The sequence below is a fragment of the Pan troglodytes genome, chromosome 23 (assembly GCF_028858775.2).
Source record: "Pan troglodytes isolate AG18354 chromosome 23, NHGRI_mPanTro3-v2.0_pri, whole genome shotgun sequence".
NCBI classification, from domain to species: Eukaryota; Metazoa; Chordata; class Mammalia; order Primates; family Hominidae; genus Pan; species Pan troglodytes.
This window is the reverse complement of record NC_086016.1, coordinates 44,492,507-44,509,895: the sequence shown is the minus strand read 5'-3', so window position 1 is coordinate 44,509,895 and position 17,389 is coordinate 44,492,507. Positions and strand designations below refer to the sequence as shown.

The 17,389-nt window shown below is 53.8% G+C and overlaps 1 protein-coding gene across 1 annotated transcript; it reads right to left on the bottom strand.

The window, feature by feature from the left end:
- Position 1: 1 nt before the first annotated feature.
- On the bottom strand, positions 2–11,966 carry LOC112206713 (serine hydrolase-like protein 2). The gene is given in 9 exon segments (XM_063807993.1): positions 2–444; positions 1,840–1,933; positions 3,446–3,528; positions 7,412–7,521; positions 10,147–10,188; positions 10,507–10,620; positions 10,765–10,850; positions 10,852–10,912; positions 11,845–11,966. Coding segments are annotated over 9 exon segments (732 nt in total). The 5' UTR covers positions 11,867–11,966; the 3' UTR covers positions 2–324.
- Positions 11,967–17,389: the final 5,423 nt, after the last annotated feature.

Genomic DNA, 17,389 nt, shown 5'->3' with positions numbered 1-17,389 from the left:
GTGAGAATACAAGAACCTTTTATTTTCCATCCAGTTGGGCAGCAGGGAAAGGCTAGGTGCGCCCAGCCCGCCCTTCCTTCCTCCAGCTGGCTGGAGATTATTAGCCAGGAGAAAGCAGCCCTGGAACCCAGACTCTGTCTCCCCCTTGAGGTCACAGATGTTGAAGTTGGAATCTCACTCCTTCCCCTGACTACCATCCTAGGCTGGGCCTCAAGACTAGTGAGGCATGTCCCCACCATCCCTGGCCTTGTTGTGGGGCTCAGGAACTCAGAGTCCCAGTGTTGAGTCTGGGAGCACTAGGTCTTCATAGTTCCAGGCCCAGAGCTACAGCTGGGCTGGGAGCGTGTGTGTGCACTGTAAGAAGGAGCTGATGATACTGGCCACGTGCTGGGGTTCGCTCATGTGGACACAGTGATTGCCTGGGACTTCCACAAACTGGAACCGCTGGAGAGGGGAGGGGGTGGGTAGTGAGGTGTGGCCAGAGGAGCCTAGGGAGCTCCATGGGCCCTGGGGTCAGGGCCCTCCCACAGCCTTCCAGCTCCCTGCAGGTCAGGAGCGCCTCCCACAGTGAGTTTCCCCCACACTCGGCTCCTTGGAGCCCCGACAGTCCATAGCACCCCAGGAGGTGTCCAACCCTAGGGACTTGGAGGCCTCTCAGGGGTCTAGGCCAGCTGAGTTGTGAAGCTGCATGGCAGGGACAGGGCAGGGCCGAGGCCAGGGTTGCTGTGATTGTATCCGAAGTAGTCCCCGTGAGAAAAGATAATGAGATGACGTGAGCAGCCTGCAGACTTGTGTCTGCCTTCAAGAAGCCAGACAGGAAGGCCCTGCCTGCCTTGGCTCTGACCTGGCGGCCAGCCAGCCAGCCACAGGTGGGCTTCTTCCCTTTGTGGTGACAACGCCAAGAAACCTGCAGAGGCCCCAGGGTCAGGTATAAGTGGGTAGGTGACCATAAAACACCAGGTGCTCCCAGGAACCCGGGCAAAGGCCATCCCCACCTACAGCCAGCATGCCCACTGGCGTGATGGGTGCAGAGGGATGAGGCAGCCAGGTGTTCTGCTGTGGTTTGGGAGCCTATAAAGTGAGACTAGGCCGGGCATGGTGGCTCCCATCTGCAAAACCAGCACTTCGGGAGGCCAAGGTGGGCGGATCGCCTGAGGTCAGAAGTTTGAGACCAGCCTGGCCAACATGGTGAACCCCCATCTCTTAAAAATATAAAAATTAGCTGGGCATGGTGGCAGGTGCCTGTAATCCCAGCTACTCAGGAGGCTGAGGCACGAGAGTCGCTTGAACCCGGGAGGTGGAGGTTACAGTAAGCTGAGATCTTCCGACTGCACTCCAGCCTGAGCGACAGACTGAGACTCCGTCTCAAAAAAAAAAAAAAAAAGTGGGACTATTAGCTGGGCATGATGGCATGCGCCTGTAGTTCCACCTACTCAGGTGGCTGAGGTGGGAGGATCATTTGAGCCCAGGAGTTTGAGGCTGCAGTGAGCTATGACTGAGCCTGAGCAACAGAATGAGACCCTGTCTCTTAAAAAATGTGGGTCTGTCTCTGGCAGTTGGGTCACCTAATTGTGCCTGGCCCCAAGAAGGAGGGGTGGGTACTTGAGGATGATAAAGAACCTCCCCACCAAAGGTCTCTGTTTCCTAAATTCTGACTACATGTGTCGCCAGGCCTCTAGGGACTGATCACTGGAGCATGAGGCCTGATAGATCCTGGTGGTCACTTGTTGGGCCTGGGGGCAGACCAGGGGTCTTTCCCAGTGCATGAGAAGAGATGGGTGAGGTGGGACCAGAGTGGGCGACAGTGGCTGGACACCAGCTGCCTCAGCCCCGCCTTACCTCTTTGAGGGTGGATTTCATCGTGTCTATCATGAACGACAGGGACTCCTTGTCAGAGTAATTCTCTCTTGGATCAAAATATCCGTGGACTGCTCTGGAAAGTGAGGAGTTGGGGTTGTTGGGGTTCACCTTAGAACCACCTCCCAGCACTGCCCCCATCCTGCCCTGGGTTCAGGCCTCTGAGGAGAAACCAAAGCCTGGGCTACCCCAACTCCCACAGCTGGGTCCCTTGACCCTGGGTTGGATTTGAGGCTCAGTTAATCTTAGCTCACGCTCAGCTGGCACAAGCCAGGCGCAAGCGAGTGCTGAAGGCACAGCCTTGCTGGGGCACAGGGAGTTCAGGACTTGGCCACAGTCAGCCCTGAACAGCAGAGCTGGGATCTGAACAGGCGCTGGAGCCCACACTTGCTCTGAGAGAGAATTTACGTCTTCACAGTCCTCCCGTTGAAAGTCTACAATCCTGGCCGGGTGTGGTGGCTCACGCCTGTAATCCCAGCACTTTGGGAGGCTGAGGCGGGTGGATCACGAGGTCAGGAGATCGAGACCATCCTGGCTAACATGGTGAAACCCTGTCTCTACTAAAAATACAAAAATTAGCCGGGCGTGGTGGCGGGTGCCTGTAGTCCCAGCTACTCGGGAGGCTGAGGCAGGAGAATGGCGTGAACCCGGGAGGCAGACCTTGCAGTGAGCCGAGATTGCACCACTACACTCCAGCCTGGGCGACAGAGCCAGACTCCATCTCAAAAAAAAAAAAAAAAAGTCTACAATCCCGTGGTTTTTAATACATTGAGTTGTGAGACCGTTGTCACAATTACATTTTCATCACCCCCAAAGAAATCGCAAACCTCTGAGCTTTCACACACACACCCCCCCCACCCCCCCCGGCCCCAACAGGCTTCTGGTCCTGAGCAACCATGACCTGGCTTTGTCTCTGCAGTGTGTCCTATTTGGACTTGAACGTGAATGCAGCCATACAACACGTAGACGGTTGTGTCTGACTTCATCCACTTAGCGCCATGTTTTCAAGGCTCATCCATGCTGGAGCCCATGTCAGTGCTTCGTTTCTTTTTATGGCTTAAAAATCGTCTATGGTGGGCCACGCATGGTGGCTCACGCCTGTAATCCCAACACGGGGAGGCCGAGGCAGGCGGATCATGAGGTCAGGAGATGGAGAGCAGCCTGGCCAACATGGCGAAACCTTGTCTCTACTAAAAATACAAAAATAAGCCAGGCCTGGTGGCTGGCGCCTGTAGTCCCAGCTACTCGGGAGGCTGAGGCAGGAGAATCGTTTGAATCCAGGAGGCAGAGGTTGCAGTGAGATTGGGCTCACTGGTTATGGAGCCTTACCTGGGCATGCCCCCCGCTGACACCTGTGGAAAGGCATGGGACAGCCCTGGCCCATCCCCTGCTGCCTGAGCCCTCCCCTCCTCTGACCTTCCTCTTTCCATGACCCTGCTGCCAGGGGGGCTTCCCAACAAAGATCTTGAGCCTCAGCGATGTGGTCGACACGCAGAGAACTTGGAGCCTCATGCCAGCGCCCCCTCCCAGAGATTCCTGGTGCCCATGTCTCCTTGGGGGTGACTGAAGGGGATGGGTCCAGACTCACTTGATCAACAGGACATGGGCCTGCAGCTTCCTGATGGAATGCACACACAGCTCCCTGCTGAGGAAGTCAATGCTGTTCTCTACCTGCAGAGACAAAAACATGGTGAATTCTCGTCACAAGGCACAGGCACTCTGGTGGGCACGAAACCCATCTCTGTTGGGGTGGCTAAGCCCTGGCGAGGGCGCCTCAGCCACCCACCCTGGGTCTGAGCCCAGGACCCCACCACATCACCGCCTCATCGAAGGCTCTTTAGCCCCTGGTGGCCAGAGACTCCTGCCCTCTCCAAGTCTGTTCTCCCCTCTTCCTGGGCTCCTGGCTACCCAGCCTGACTCCATTTCCCATACTCCTTTGCCACCGGGTATGGCTGTGAGATTAAAGTCAGAGAAGTGAGTTGGGCCACTTTCGGGCCTGGATTTTAGGACTTAGGTGTGGCCCTTCCACACCCCTTTTCCAGTCCATAGGCTGCACCTCACGCTGTCCCCTGCCAGCCTGGGACAGGCTTCTTGCCAGGAGGAAGAAACTTGCTGGGACCACAGTGCAGGATGGGCACTCCGTCATGGCCCCTGCCGGCCTCCTCCGCGGCCCTGCCTGCCCTGTCTTGTGACTGTTTTACGTCTGGATGACGGGGATGTGGCCAGCTTGAGTGAGATATGCTGTAGGTGTGACACGAAGCTGGATTTGGAAAACTTAGCATGCAAAATAATGCAATCAAGCTTTATGTTGATTACATCTTAAATCACATTGTGGATGTTAAATAAAAATATGAGAAGAATTTATAGAACCTTTTTTTTTTCTTTTTTTTTGCTCTTGTTGCCCAGGCTGGAGTGCAATGGCGTGATCTCAGCTCACCGCAACCTCCGCCTCCCGGGTTCAAGCGATTCTCCTGCCTCAGCCTCCCGAGTGGCTGGGACTACAGGTGTGTGTCACCACTCCCGGCTAATTTTTGTATGTTTTGGTAGAGACAGGGTTTCACCATGTTGGCCAGGCCGGTCTTTAACTCCTGGCCTCAAGTGATCTGCCTGCCTCGGCCTCCTAAAGTGCTGGGATTACAGGCGTGAGCCACTGCACCTGGCCAGAAATTTAAAAAATAAAAATAAAAATAAAAGAATTTTGGGCCACCCCCATCTTGGAATGTGTATCTTCTGCAATTTAGTTTATGTCCTAACGAAGTCTTTCCATCCCTGGGAAGCCTCCTCCTTCCAGCATTATGGGTGATCACAGCTCCCACTACAGAACAGGTCACATAAGACATGGTCCCTAAGGACAGGGAAGGGGGCATCTCCAAAAGCCAGATTGACTAGGATCTGGCAATAAACTCCCACCACGAAGGTCAGCACACACAAGGGACAAACCACCAGTGAGTGAGCCTTAGTGGGTAGGGAGGACCACCCAACAGCTGGTATTGGAATAACCAGCTGTTCATCTAGAAAAACAATTACGATGGCTGGGTGCAGTGGCTCACACCTATAATCCCAGTACTTTGGGAAACTGAGGCGGGAGGATAGCTTGAGCCCAGGCATTCAAGACCAGCCTGGGCAACATGGCAAGACCCTGTCTCTACAAAAGTAAAAAACTTAGCTGGGTGTGGTAGCGCACACCTGTAGTCCTAGCTACTCGGGAGGCTGAGGTGGGAAGATCACTTCAGCCCAGGAAGTTGAGGCTGCGTGAGCCATGATTGAGCCATGGCACTCCAGTCTGGGTGACAGAGGGAGACCCTGTCTCTACAATTCAAATAGACCGAACACTGTGGCTCATGCCTGTAATCCCAGCACTTTGGGAGGTCGAGGCAGGCAGATCACCTGAGGTCAGGAGTTCGAGACCAGCCTGGCCAACATGGTGAAACCCCATCTCCACTAAAAACACAAAAATGAGCCAGGTGTGGTCGTGGGTGCCTGTAATCCCAGCTACTTGGGGGCTGAGACAGGAGAATCGCTCGAACCTGGGAGACGAACGTTGCAGTGAGCTGAGATGGTGCCATTGCACTCCAGCCTTTGCAACAAGAGCGAGACTCTGTATCAATAATAATAATAATAATAATAATAAAGAAAAATCGAACTTTTAAAACACAAAAAAGAAAAAAAGAAAAGAAAATGAATCACTACCTGACACCATGCTCAAGAACAAATCCCACATGATCAAAGACAAACAGGTTAACATTCCCGGACCATCGGCTGACGCCCTGGTCCAAGCCTCATCTCTTGGCCTGGGCCTGGGCAGCAGCTCTCAGCGGTCTCCCTGCAGTTAGAGCGTCCCCACCTCTAATGACAATGTCTCACGTGTCCAGTGTTCTACCATATTTTAACAATCACAAAATAGCACAGGCCATGAGCACCTGAAGCGACAGCACTGTGCGAGGCCACTCAACACACATGACCTCACCTAGTCTCGACAACAACCCTTCAAAGGCAGGCCCAGGGCCTGGCTCCCCTAGCCAAGCTGCTCAGAAACCAGCTGAGCGAATGAAAGCACTTTCTTTTTGCACGTGAGACAACCAAGGCTCAGAGAGGGTAAGCACCTTGCCCAAGGTCCTACAGCCCCTCACTGGCAGAGATGGCCAAGTTTCTATTAATACAAGTGCTCCAGTGACACAGGCCTCCAGGTGGGGCGCTGTTTTTTGAGAGCCTTTGTCATCCTGCCCCTCCCCTCTTTAATCTTCACAGCCTCTATCAGGAATTCCCCTCTCAACAGATGCACCGAGCTGACTTCGAGCTTTTCCCTGTGCAGCAGCCAGTGCCTGGGATGTCTCCCTCCTCTCCTCACCTCCATCGACTGTATTTAATGCCACTGAAGTGCACACTTACAAACGGTTAAATTGACAATCATTATGTATTATGTCAGCTATGTAATTTCTTTTTTTTTTTTTTTTCTTGAGATGGAGTCTCGCTCTGTCGCCCAGGCTGCAGTGCAGTGGTGCTATCTTGGCTCACTGCAACCTCTGCCTCCCATTCAAGCGATTGTCCTGCCTCAGCCTCCTGAGTAGCTGGGATTACAGGCGTGAGCCACCGTGCCCGGCCCTTGTTTTCCTTTTGAAACAGGGTCTCACTGTCACCCAGACTGGAGTGCAGTGGCATGATCATGGCTGTCTGCAGCCTCGACCTCCTGGGGCTAAGCAATCCTCCCAACTAAGGCTGCTGAGTAGCTGGGACCACAGGCGTGTGCCACCACGACCAGCTAATTTTTTTTTTTTTTTTAATACAGGGTCTCGCTGTGTCGCTCAGGCTGGTCTCTTAACTCCTGGGCTCAAGCTATCTTCCCACCTCAGCTTCCCAATGTGCTGGGATTACAGGTGTGAGCCACTGCGCCTGGCCTGTGTCCCATGTTTCAATGGCATGTTTACAGCGGCAGGGTGTGTGTGTGGGTGTGTGTGCGCATGCGTGTGGTGGGGCAGTGGGGGGCTTCTCCTCCTTCAGACAACAAGTATGTGTGGAGCTCTGACCTACCAGGCCCACCGCCAGATGCAGGAGGCACAAAGATGACCAAATCAGCCATAGTGGGGGTTGCGGGGCTCACAGGCCTCGGGAAACAGAGGAATCAATAGGCTCTTATTGGACGGTGTGGTTACCTGCAGGGCAAGGAGGGACAGCTTGCCTGGGGGTGTCAGGGCAGGGTTCCCAGCTGAGGCCCCAAGGAGTGGGGAAGCCAGTGAGCAAGCACAGGGGAGAATTCCAGGTAAGGGAGCCCAGGCTGGAGTCCCAGAGGGGAGAGAAGGCGTGGAAGCAGCATGTGCTTGGGGGAGAGGCGGGTGCGTGAGAGGTGTGGGGAGGGTATTGGAAGTAAGGGGCATGGCTGGAGCAGGGCCAGAGGGAAAGGAGATAACGTCCCTGAAGACCCTGGGAAGCCTGGTGCTCAGCGTGACCCCAGGGAGAAACAGGCTTGTTGGGTGAGAGGGAGAAAGAAGCTTCCCCACGTCTCACGGGGTGTCCTCCCCTGGACCCCACAAGCTCCCCGTCCACACCGGGCACCCACCTCTGCAGCAGCTGCTTCAGGCTGAACGCGTGCGAGGGCTCCTGGGAGGCCTCTACCTGCAGCACGTGCTGTATGGCTCTCCGCTTGTAGGTCAGCAAGTTCTCCATTTCCTAAGGAGGCACAGTTGGCTGGTGGGCAGGGATCCAGGCTGCAGACGAGGTCTCTGCCCCTCCTAGCCCTGCCCTCTGCTGTCAGCTGAGCCCCTCTCGGCAAAGGGGCACACAGCCCCAGCCCTGGCTAGTCAGCCCCACGATTCTGAACGAGTCTTTGCTTCGCCTCAGTCACAGCCAGCCTGGTCTTGCCTGCGGCCAGGGACAGTTGAAGAGATCAGGTGGGATGATGGAGAGGAAGAGGAATCTCTGTCAACTGCCAAGTGCTTTGCAAAGGCATGAAATTAGGGTCCGGAGGCCACGAACCATCTGGGGTTGCAGTTTCATCTGGTTCAACGAATGCCATCATTCTCAGTGGCAGAAAGGGCGCAGTTCTGGGGCTTCCAAGCTCCCCCACGATGTGTGGCTCACTCTGTGAGGACAGCCTCAGGCCCACTGCCCGGGGCTGCAGAGGGGGGCAACTCCCGTCTACCCACCCCTGAGAATGGAGCACAAGAGAACTAAATGCCCCTCTTGACTCGCCCAGGAGGAAGCCCCTGGGGGCACTGCACTTGTCAATTCAGTGGGTGAAATGCAGAAAGAAGGGAGTGTCTGCTGTCTGCCATCTGTAAATTGAATCCTTACAATAGCCCCTGAGCTAGCTGAGCTCATGCAAGGAACATTTACTGAGCCCTTACTAGGTGCCAGGATTGGGGATGTGGTGACAGAGATGGACATGATTCTTGTCCTTATGGGATCTGCGGTCATTCTTTTTTTTTTTTTTTTTTTTTTTGGAGACGGAGTTTCACTCTTGTTGCCCAGGCTGGAGTGCAATGGCGCGATCTCGGCTCACTGCAACCTCCGCCTCCTGGGTTCGAGCGATTCTCCTGCCTCAGCCTCCCAAGTAGCTGGGATGACAGGCATGTGCCACCACGCCCAGCTAATTTTGTATTTTCAGTAGAAACGGGGTTTCTCCATGTTGGTCAGGCTGGTCTCGAAATCCTGACGTCAGGTGATCTGCCCGCCTCAGCCTCCCAAAGTGCTGGGATTACAGGCTTGAGCCACCGTGTCCGGCCGATCTGTGGTCATTCTATGGACAAGAAAACTGAAACTGATGAGACTTGTGTCACAATTGAGAGGCTGAGACCTTGGCAAGAAAATGACAGGATGTCAGAGCTGGCCAGGTCATTGAGTCCAACCTCATTTGACACGTGCGGGAACTAAGGCCCAGAGAGGCAAAGTAACTTGCCAAGGGTCACCCAGCAGGTAAACCAGGCCAGGACTCAGATGCAGAGACAGTACTGGTTATGGGTAGTGGTGGTCAGAGGGGTCAGTCCTTGTTCCTTCAGTTCACATTTAGGGCTGTCATGTGTGGTGGTGCAATGTGGACACAGTGCAAAGGCATTCGACTGGGTGTGAGTGCAGTGTGCCGGCCCAGCTGTGTGCCCTAGAACATCTTCCACCCACGGCTGCTGCCCTCTTCCACTGCCTGCCACTGCGTGATCAGCCTGGCATTCTGCAGATCCCAAGCCACACATCCAGTTTCCAGGGAGTCCCCCCACACCCCTTGTCCTGACCACTGCTAGGGGTATAAGCAGCAGAAGCCTGTCATCTGTTGGGGAGCGGGTCCCTGACTCCCCTTTCCCACCCTCTGCCGCCTCCTCCTGCTTCCCTAGTGTCCACCAAAGGAGACAGGGCTGGGGGCACTCCCCGGGGCCCAGGTCCTCCCTAATGACAGCATGCACGAAAGCCCGCTTCTCACATCTGATTCCAGGAGAAAGAGCGGCGTGTCCAGCAAGATAAGTTTATCCACCATCTCGGGGAAGGTACAGGAAAACTGTGAGGATGCCAAAAGGGGAGAATAAATAGGGGGAAGAAGGAAAGGACACTTCCGCCTTTCCCTGGGGACCCTGGAGTTCCCCGAAACATCTTTTAGGCTGAGGGGAGGGTGCTGACCAAGAGGCCAGAGGAGAATCTTCTATCCTATGGTGTGCCTTCCCCCACCACCCCTAAGTCTGCACCCAGCACTGAGCTCCAGACCTTGGTGATGGCTGGACTCCAGGGTGCTGGGGGACTGGGTATGGGGGTGTGGAAACATGAACTCTACCAGGAGTCTCCACCGTTTACACCAACTTCCTGGTATAACGACTACCACTGTGACAGGAGGAGGCACTTTCTGTCCCAGGTACCTTCTCCTTCCTCCTTTGTGCTCCCCTCCCCACCCCACCCAAGGGAGCCCCAGTTGGCCAGACAAAGCCATCTACTCACCATTCCACCCACGACGCCACCTGAGGGACAAAAGAGCTGTGGGTGACATTCCCTCACTCCCTCCCCAGCTGCATACCCTAAAGCTTCTTCCCACCAGTGGTGGGGGGGGGGCACCATATGGGTGGCTGGGGGCTCAGCATCTGGGCCATGATCGCCCCTTCATCAGACCTGACCACTCAAAAGACCACATTTCCCTCATCCCTGTGTCCCTTGCGGCAGTTGCCTGAGGTCAGAGGGTACAGTGGTCAACCTCTGACTGACCCTCTCATCTCTCTTTGCAGATCTCATAAGTGCAGGGGAAAAGGGTGGGGCAGCAGCTCCTATCCTTCCCTCCCAGCCGTACTCCGGGCCCGGTCAGCTCCTGGCCAGTGTACTCACTGAAGCTGTGGCCCAGAATGGAGAATCGATTCCATTTCAAGGCTGGAAATGCAAGGAGCCAGAAGGTCCGGCTGGGCACAGGCTCAGCCCACGATCTCGCTTCTAGTCTCCGGGCTCAGGAAATCCCTTCCCAGCATCTGGGGTGTCCACCCAGGAGACTAGCTTGGGGGACCCACTGGAGGAAGCAAACTCTTCAACTTTCCCAAGATCTCCCGTGAATTGCTGGCAGACCTGGGGCCAGAGCCCAGGCCCCACTCCCAGGCCAGCGCTGCTTCCTGGATCCTACCCCGACTCCAGTGATAAGAGGGGGTGCCCTAGAGCACCCCACACACCGCCGAAAACACACACTCTGTCTCTTACCTGCCGCAACTCTTCGGATCTCACTCACGAAAGTCTGGAGGTAATATGGGACACCTGGGCTGTAATGGGACGAGAGCCCATGACCTCCGAAATCCATGGCAACGTAATAAAAGTCTGAAACAGAGAGAAGCGGGTTGGAGGGTAGGAAGAGGTGTCTATGCCAACCGTCTCCCCGCCCTCCTCATTCCCCTGCAGACCTCCCCCCTCACCTTCTTGCCCACTTTCCCCCTGGCCTTCCCTTCAGCCCCAGCCTCACACCTTGCGGGAGAAGAGGGATGAGTCTGTCGAAGGAGTTGGCATTGTCCAGCCAGCCGTGCAGGCAGAGAACTGGAGGGCCCTGCAGGGCCCCAGGCTTTGGCTGCGATGTGGCCCCAGGGCACAGCCAGCTTCAGCTCTGAGATCAGACCTGAAAGACACAGCCGGGTCTTTCATTCCTTCATTCATTCATCCATGAAGCTGGTGCTCCCTGAGCCCCTTATCTCTGCCTGATGTGCTTGAGCCAGGGACTCATGTCCAGAGGGACTCAGACCCTTAGCTGCCCCAGAAGGTTATGGGGAGAGAGTCAGACATGGGTGTGGAGGCTCCCAGAGGAGGGACAGAGAAGCTAAGCCGGAAAAACCTGGGACAGGCCTCAGAGCATGCACCCCATTTAAACTGGGGCAGAACCTTCTAGAATGTGCTGGGGCGGGGGCGCTGGTCAGGCCTGGACCCCATCACTTGCTGGCTGGGTAACCTTGGACAAGTTACTAAAACGTCTTGAGCCTCAGTTTCCTTTCCTGTAAAACCGGAGTAAAGAAACAGTCCGTTTCCTAAGCCTTTCCCAAAGGCCAGAGGGGCGCCAAACCCTCACACACGCAGCAGGTGGGACCACTGTCACTCTCCCTCCACAGAGCAGGAAACTGAGTCACTGGGAGCTGCAGTACATGCCCAAGGTCACACTGGGCGACAGGGGCGGAGTGGAAATTTAGGGCTGGCGGTGGGACTCCCGGACCCACCGCCGCCCCCCACAACTGGCAGCCTCCGCCGTCCCTGCCGGGCTGGAGACCTGCGCGCCCCCGACACCCACGCGCACGCTCGGCTAACTCAGGGTCTCCTAGAACCCTGCGAGGCCACGTGCGGCCGTGTCCCTGGTCCCCCACCTCCCGGCCGGTCGCGCTCTCACGCCCCGGGACTGCCGAGGAAGGAGCTGCGACACCCAGAAGGGCGACGCGGTCGGTGAACCCTCCACTCCATCCGCCCTCCTCCACAGTCCCAACCAGGTGTGGCGGCAATGGGGCGCTCGCGCGAGGCCTCCCCGTCCCATCTAAGTCTAAGGCGACCTGGTGAGTCTAAGGCGACCTGGTGCGGCGTTCTCAGCCATCGCTCTCGTCTGGCGAATGCGCGGCCATCACACCCTCATGCCTGCCTAGGTCGCAGGAGGGGAGTGAATCCTGCAGTTCCAGGCCCTGCTTCTAGGCTGTTCCGCCCCGCCCCGCCCCGCCCCAGTCAGGCCACACCTCCACGCCTCACGCCCCGCCTTCGCCCCGCCTTCCCACCGCCCTCTCTGCGCCCTGGCAGGACCCGTCCCGAGGGCCGCCGGCCCCACCCCTAGGCGTCCCCACCCCTAGGCCGCCCCGCCCCACCCCAGGCAAGCCCCGCAACTCCAGCGGTCCCGGCAACTCCAGCCGTCCCCGCCCCCATTCAGAAGGCCCCGCCTTCCCACCGCCCTGCCAGAGCCCCGGCGGGCCCTGTGCCCAGGGCCGCTGGCTCCACCCCAGGAAGGCCCCGGCTCCACCCCAGGAAGGCCCCAGCTCCACCCCAGGAAGGCCCCCCGCTCCATCCCCGGAAGGCACCCCCCCCCCCGCTCCACCCCCGGAACGCCTCCGCCCCACCTGCCAGGCCCCGCCCTCACCCGCCAGGCCCCGCCTTCCCACCACCCCATCCGCTCCCACTGGCTGGAACCCAGCAGGGTCCCGACCACTGGGCAGTCCTGTAATTACAGTCACGCGCGACCACGCCCGACTAATTTTGTATTTTTAGTAGAGACAGGGTTTCTCCATGTTGGTCAGGCTGGTCTCGAACTCTCAACATCAGGTGGTCAGCACGCCTCGGCCTCCCAAAGTGCTGGGATTACAGGTGTGAGCCACCCAACACGGCCTGGTCAAACTAACTTTTAAGTATAAAAATAGCAGATTGTCAGGTCGGACGCAGTGGCTCACGCCTGTAATTCCAGCACTTTGGAAGGCCAAGGCAGGCAGATCACTTGAGGTCAGGAGTTCAAGACCAGCCTGGTCAAAATGGCTAAACTGCGTCTCTACTAAAAATAGAAAAACAGCTGGGCGTGGTGGCGCACGCTTGCAATTTCAGCTACTCAGGAGGCTGAGGCAGGAGAATCGCTCGAACTTGGGGGATGGAGGTTGCAGTGGGCCCAGATCGCGGCACTGCACTCCAGCCTGGGTGACAGAGTGAGTTAAAAAGAAAAAAAAAAAAAAAAGCAGGTTCTCACCAATGTGCAGGAACCCAGAGAATATTGTTCCCAAAGCCTTTCCTGAGGAATTACTAGAAAATAAGCTTCAGACAACCAACGAGACTAAAAAGACATTGACATTAGCCTGGTGTGAACATTAAAGATATATTTACATGGAGAACTAAGAGAAGATGAGGAGTAAAAGGGAGAGGATGGAGTGTAATGGTTACATTCGCCAACAACATAGACAAAGTACAGCTATAAATAGGGGGAGAAAATGGTGTGGGCATATCTTTAAAGTGTGTGTGTGTGTGTGTGTGTGTGTGTGTGTGTGTGTGTGTTTTGTTTTTTGTTTTTTGTTTTTTGTTTTTTTTGGCCAGGAACGGTGGCTCAGGCTTGTAGTCTCAGCACTTTGGAAGGCCAAGGCAGGTGGGTGGCTTGAGGTCAGGAGTTCGAGACCAGCCTGGCCGATGTGGCGCAACTTCATTGTAGGGAGACTCCCTGAAACTATTGCTACGGAATAAAAGATGAAATGCTCCTGATTATTGTAAATACAACATTGCATGCAGGATTGTGTAAAGACAATGCCAGGTTGGACTGCCAGAATGAGCCAACAGCACGTGATGTGCTTCCCCCTGCAGAGAGCCTATGAATGGACGTGCAGTCAGGGAGGTTTCACATCACCAAGATTGCTATCCCAGCAAAGCAGATGTTCATAGCTCTGGGAATGGAATGCGACCCTTGTGGAGAGCCTATAAATGGACGCATGGGGGGTGCCTGTCCATATGGATAAGATAGGGCTATAAACGCCCTCATCTTGCCGCGGCTCTTCTAGGCCTCTTTAGGGTTAAGGCATACTCCCTTCTGAGAATTTCTGGTCTAACCGGTTGTCTAGCTTCCTGTTTCCATGGATTGTTTGTAACCAGCTTGTTGCAGTTTTTACTACTGATTAAAATCTTGCTAATCATAGGTTATGGAAAGACTGTGTTTCTGTTTTAAGGCTCTGTTAGAAATTACTGACGCACACACTATGTTGTAAATTCTTATCTCTGTATACTGTACTTCTACATACAAATGTACTGTACTTCTACATACAAATGTTATGTTAAAGAATTGCTTCATCCCCATGTGACCATCTCACCTCATAATCAAATGACCCTAAATCCCTCACTAACCTACCCCCGACCTCACTAAACTTAATAATAAATGCTGGTATATCCGGTGCATTGTTGGCACTGAGGGACCAGAAGGCAGTGACCCCCCTGGACCCAGCTTTCACTATCTTGTGTGTGTCTATTATTTCTCAACCTGCCAATCCGCTTGGGAACAAAGAGAGAGCCCCGTTGCATTGCGGGCTGCTGGCCAGATCCTGCAATAGTTCATCTCTACTAAAATACAAAAATTAGCCAGGTGTGGTGGTGGGCGCCTGTAATCCCAGTTACTTGGGAGGCTGGGGCAGGAGAATCACTTGAACCCAGGAGGTAGAGGTTGCAGTGAGCTGAGATCACACCATTGCACTCCAGCCTGGGTGACAGAGCAAGACTCCGTCTCAAAGAAAAAAAAAAAGTAATAATAATACTAAAGTAAAATAAAATGTTTTGGAACTGTTTTTAGTGATCATATGGACTGGTAATGTTATATTTTTATTCTAAGAATGTTTTCGAACATGGGACAAAGCAATTAGTAATTATGTGATATTCAAATTCTATCATCCCCAGTGGCCAGAGAACTGAATTCTTGGTGTAGGGAAAAGGAGTTACAGATGTGAAATAGAAGAGAATGAGTAACATCTTGTCTCCTGAATTTGAATCAGAAGTATCAGTATGTTTCATGAGGCATCTTATCTTAAAAAAAATACACAAATTCACATATACATATACACACACACACAAACACCTTGTAGCTGTGTACTTTGAAAGAGTCTTAACAAAAACATAAAAAGCTTAATCTGATTAACACTCTAGATGCAATGATCAATTTACAGGAAGAAAAAAGAAACCTGTTAACCTATACCACAGGAATGTAACCAGCAAAATCCAGACTATGGGAAGCGATACAAATTAACCATCCCAAATTTTTCAGTAAAAAATTGAGAGAGAATGAAGAGATGCAGGGGGAATCTATAGATTGAAAGAGACTCTTAAAAGCAGGCAGTACTAACTATAATATTTAGGGAGACTATATTAATTTTCTATGCTGTGCAACAAGTTACTACAAATTTAGCAGATCTTTTTCTTTTTTTTTGAGATGGAGCCCATTCTGTTGCCAGGCAGTGGTGCAATCCTGGCTCACTGCAACCTCTGCCTCCCGGGTTCAAGCGATTCTCCTGCCTCAGCCTCCTGAGTAGCTTGGAATGACAGGCATGCGCCACCACGTCCAGCTAATTTTGTATATTTAGTAGAGACGAGGTTTCACCATGTTAGGCAGGCTGATCTCGAACTCCCGACCTTAGGTGATCAGCCCGCCTTGGTCTCCTAAAGTGTTGGGATTGCAGGCGCGAGCCACTGTGCCCAGCCCTTTTTTTTTTTTTTTTTTTTAAAGACAGAGTTTCACTCTTGTTGCCCAGGCTAGAGTGCAGTGGCGGGATCTCGGCCCACTGCAACCTCCGCCTTCTGGTTTTCACGCGATTCTTCTGCCTCAGCCTCCCGGGTAGCTGGGATTACAGGTGCCCACCACCACGCCCGGCTAATTTTTTTGTATTTTTTAGTAGAGACGGGGCTTCATCATGTTGGCCAGGCTGGTCTTGAACTCCTGACCTCTTGAGCCGCCTGCCTCGGCCTCCAAAGTGCTGGGATTACAGGCATGAGCCACCGTGCCCAGCTGTTTTTTTTTTCTCTTTCTTTCTTTCCTTCCTTCCTTCCTTCTTTCCTTCTTTCCTTCTTTCTTAAGAGACAAGATCACCCAGGCTAGGGTGCCGTGGAGCAGTCATGGCTCACTGCAGCCTTGAACTCCTGGGCTCAAGCCATCCTCTTGCCTCAGCCTCCTGAGTAGCTGGGACTATAGGCACACACCATTACACCAAATTCAGTAGCTTCAAATAACACACATTGTTAGCTCACAATTGGGTAGGACTGTAATGGATTGAATCGTGACTCGTTCTCCCCACTAAATTCACATGTTGAAGTTCCAACTCCTACTATCTCAGAATGTCATCTTATCTGGGGATAGGTTCTTCTCAGAGGTGAACAAGTTAAAATTAAGATATCAGGCTGGGCCATATTCCAATATGACAGGTGTCCTTAGGAAAAAGGGAAATTTGCATATACACATCCAGAGAGAACATCAAATAGAAATGATGTGGTTTTTTATTTATTGAGCCAGAGTTTTGCTCTTGTTGCCCAGGCTCTTGTTGCCCAGGGTGGAATGCAATGGCACGATCTCGGCTCACTACAACCTGCACCTCCCAGGTTCAAGCCATTCTCCTGCCTCAGCTTCCCGAGTAGCTGGGATTACAGGCGCCCACCATCACACCCGGCTAAGTTTTTGTATTATTAGTAGAGACGGGGTTTCATCATGTTGGCCAGGCTGGCTTTAAACTCCTGACCTCAAGTGATCCACCCTCCTCGGCCCCTCAGAGTACTGGGATTACAGGGGTGAACCACAGCACTGGGCCCAGAATCCATTTTGAAGTGGAGCCAACAGGATTTGCTGCTGGGTGTTGTGAGAGTGGGAGGAGTCAGGGATGACGCACGGGTGTTGGCCTGAGCAGCTGGAGGAAGTGAGTTGCCGTGAGCTATGGGCACAGCCAGAGCTGGCTTTGTTGACTGTTTTATCTGATGCCGACCAGCCACTGACCTACTCTTCCTACAGATACATTGAGACTATCACACCGAGGGCCCATGGGCTTCGCTGGTCCGAGACCAAGTGTCCTTTCTCTTGAAGTGTTTGCATAATGTCTGCTTCAATGCACTGTAGGTGGTGTGCACTGTAGAGTTTCACTCTCAGGAGGAAATTTATTCCACAACGGTAGCTGCACGTGTCTACCCAAAGATATTAACTTGCTGTGTTACCGACTCCTAGCATTCCTTAGGACTGTATGGCTTTGAACTTCATCTGAGGCTTCTACACTCTGTGGCTTTGACTTGGCCCTCCTCTGCTACCTTTGGTGATTCTTAGGGGGCTGGTACAATTCTTTTTTTTTTTTTTTTTTTGAGACGGAGTCTTGCTCTGTTGCCCAGGCTAGAGTGCAATGGCGTGTGATCTTGGCTCACTGCAACCTCTGCCTCCAGGGTTCGAGCAAGTCTCACCTCAGCCTCCGAGTAGCTGGGATTACAGGCACCCGCCACCACGCCCGGCTAATTTTTGTATTTTTAGTAGAGATGGGGTTTCACCATGTTGGCCAGTCTGGTCTCGAACTCCTGACCTCGTGATCCACCCGCTACAGCCTCCCAAAGTGCTAGGATTACAGGTGTGAGCCTCTGCACTCGGCTGGTACAA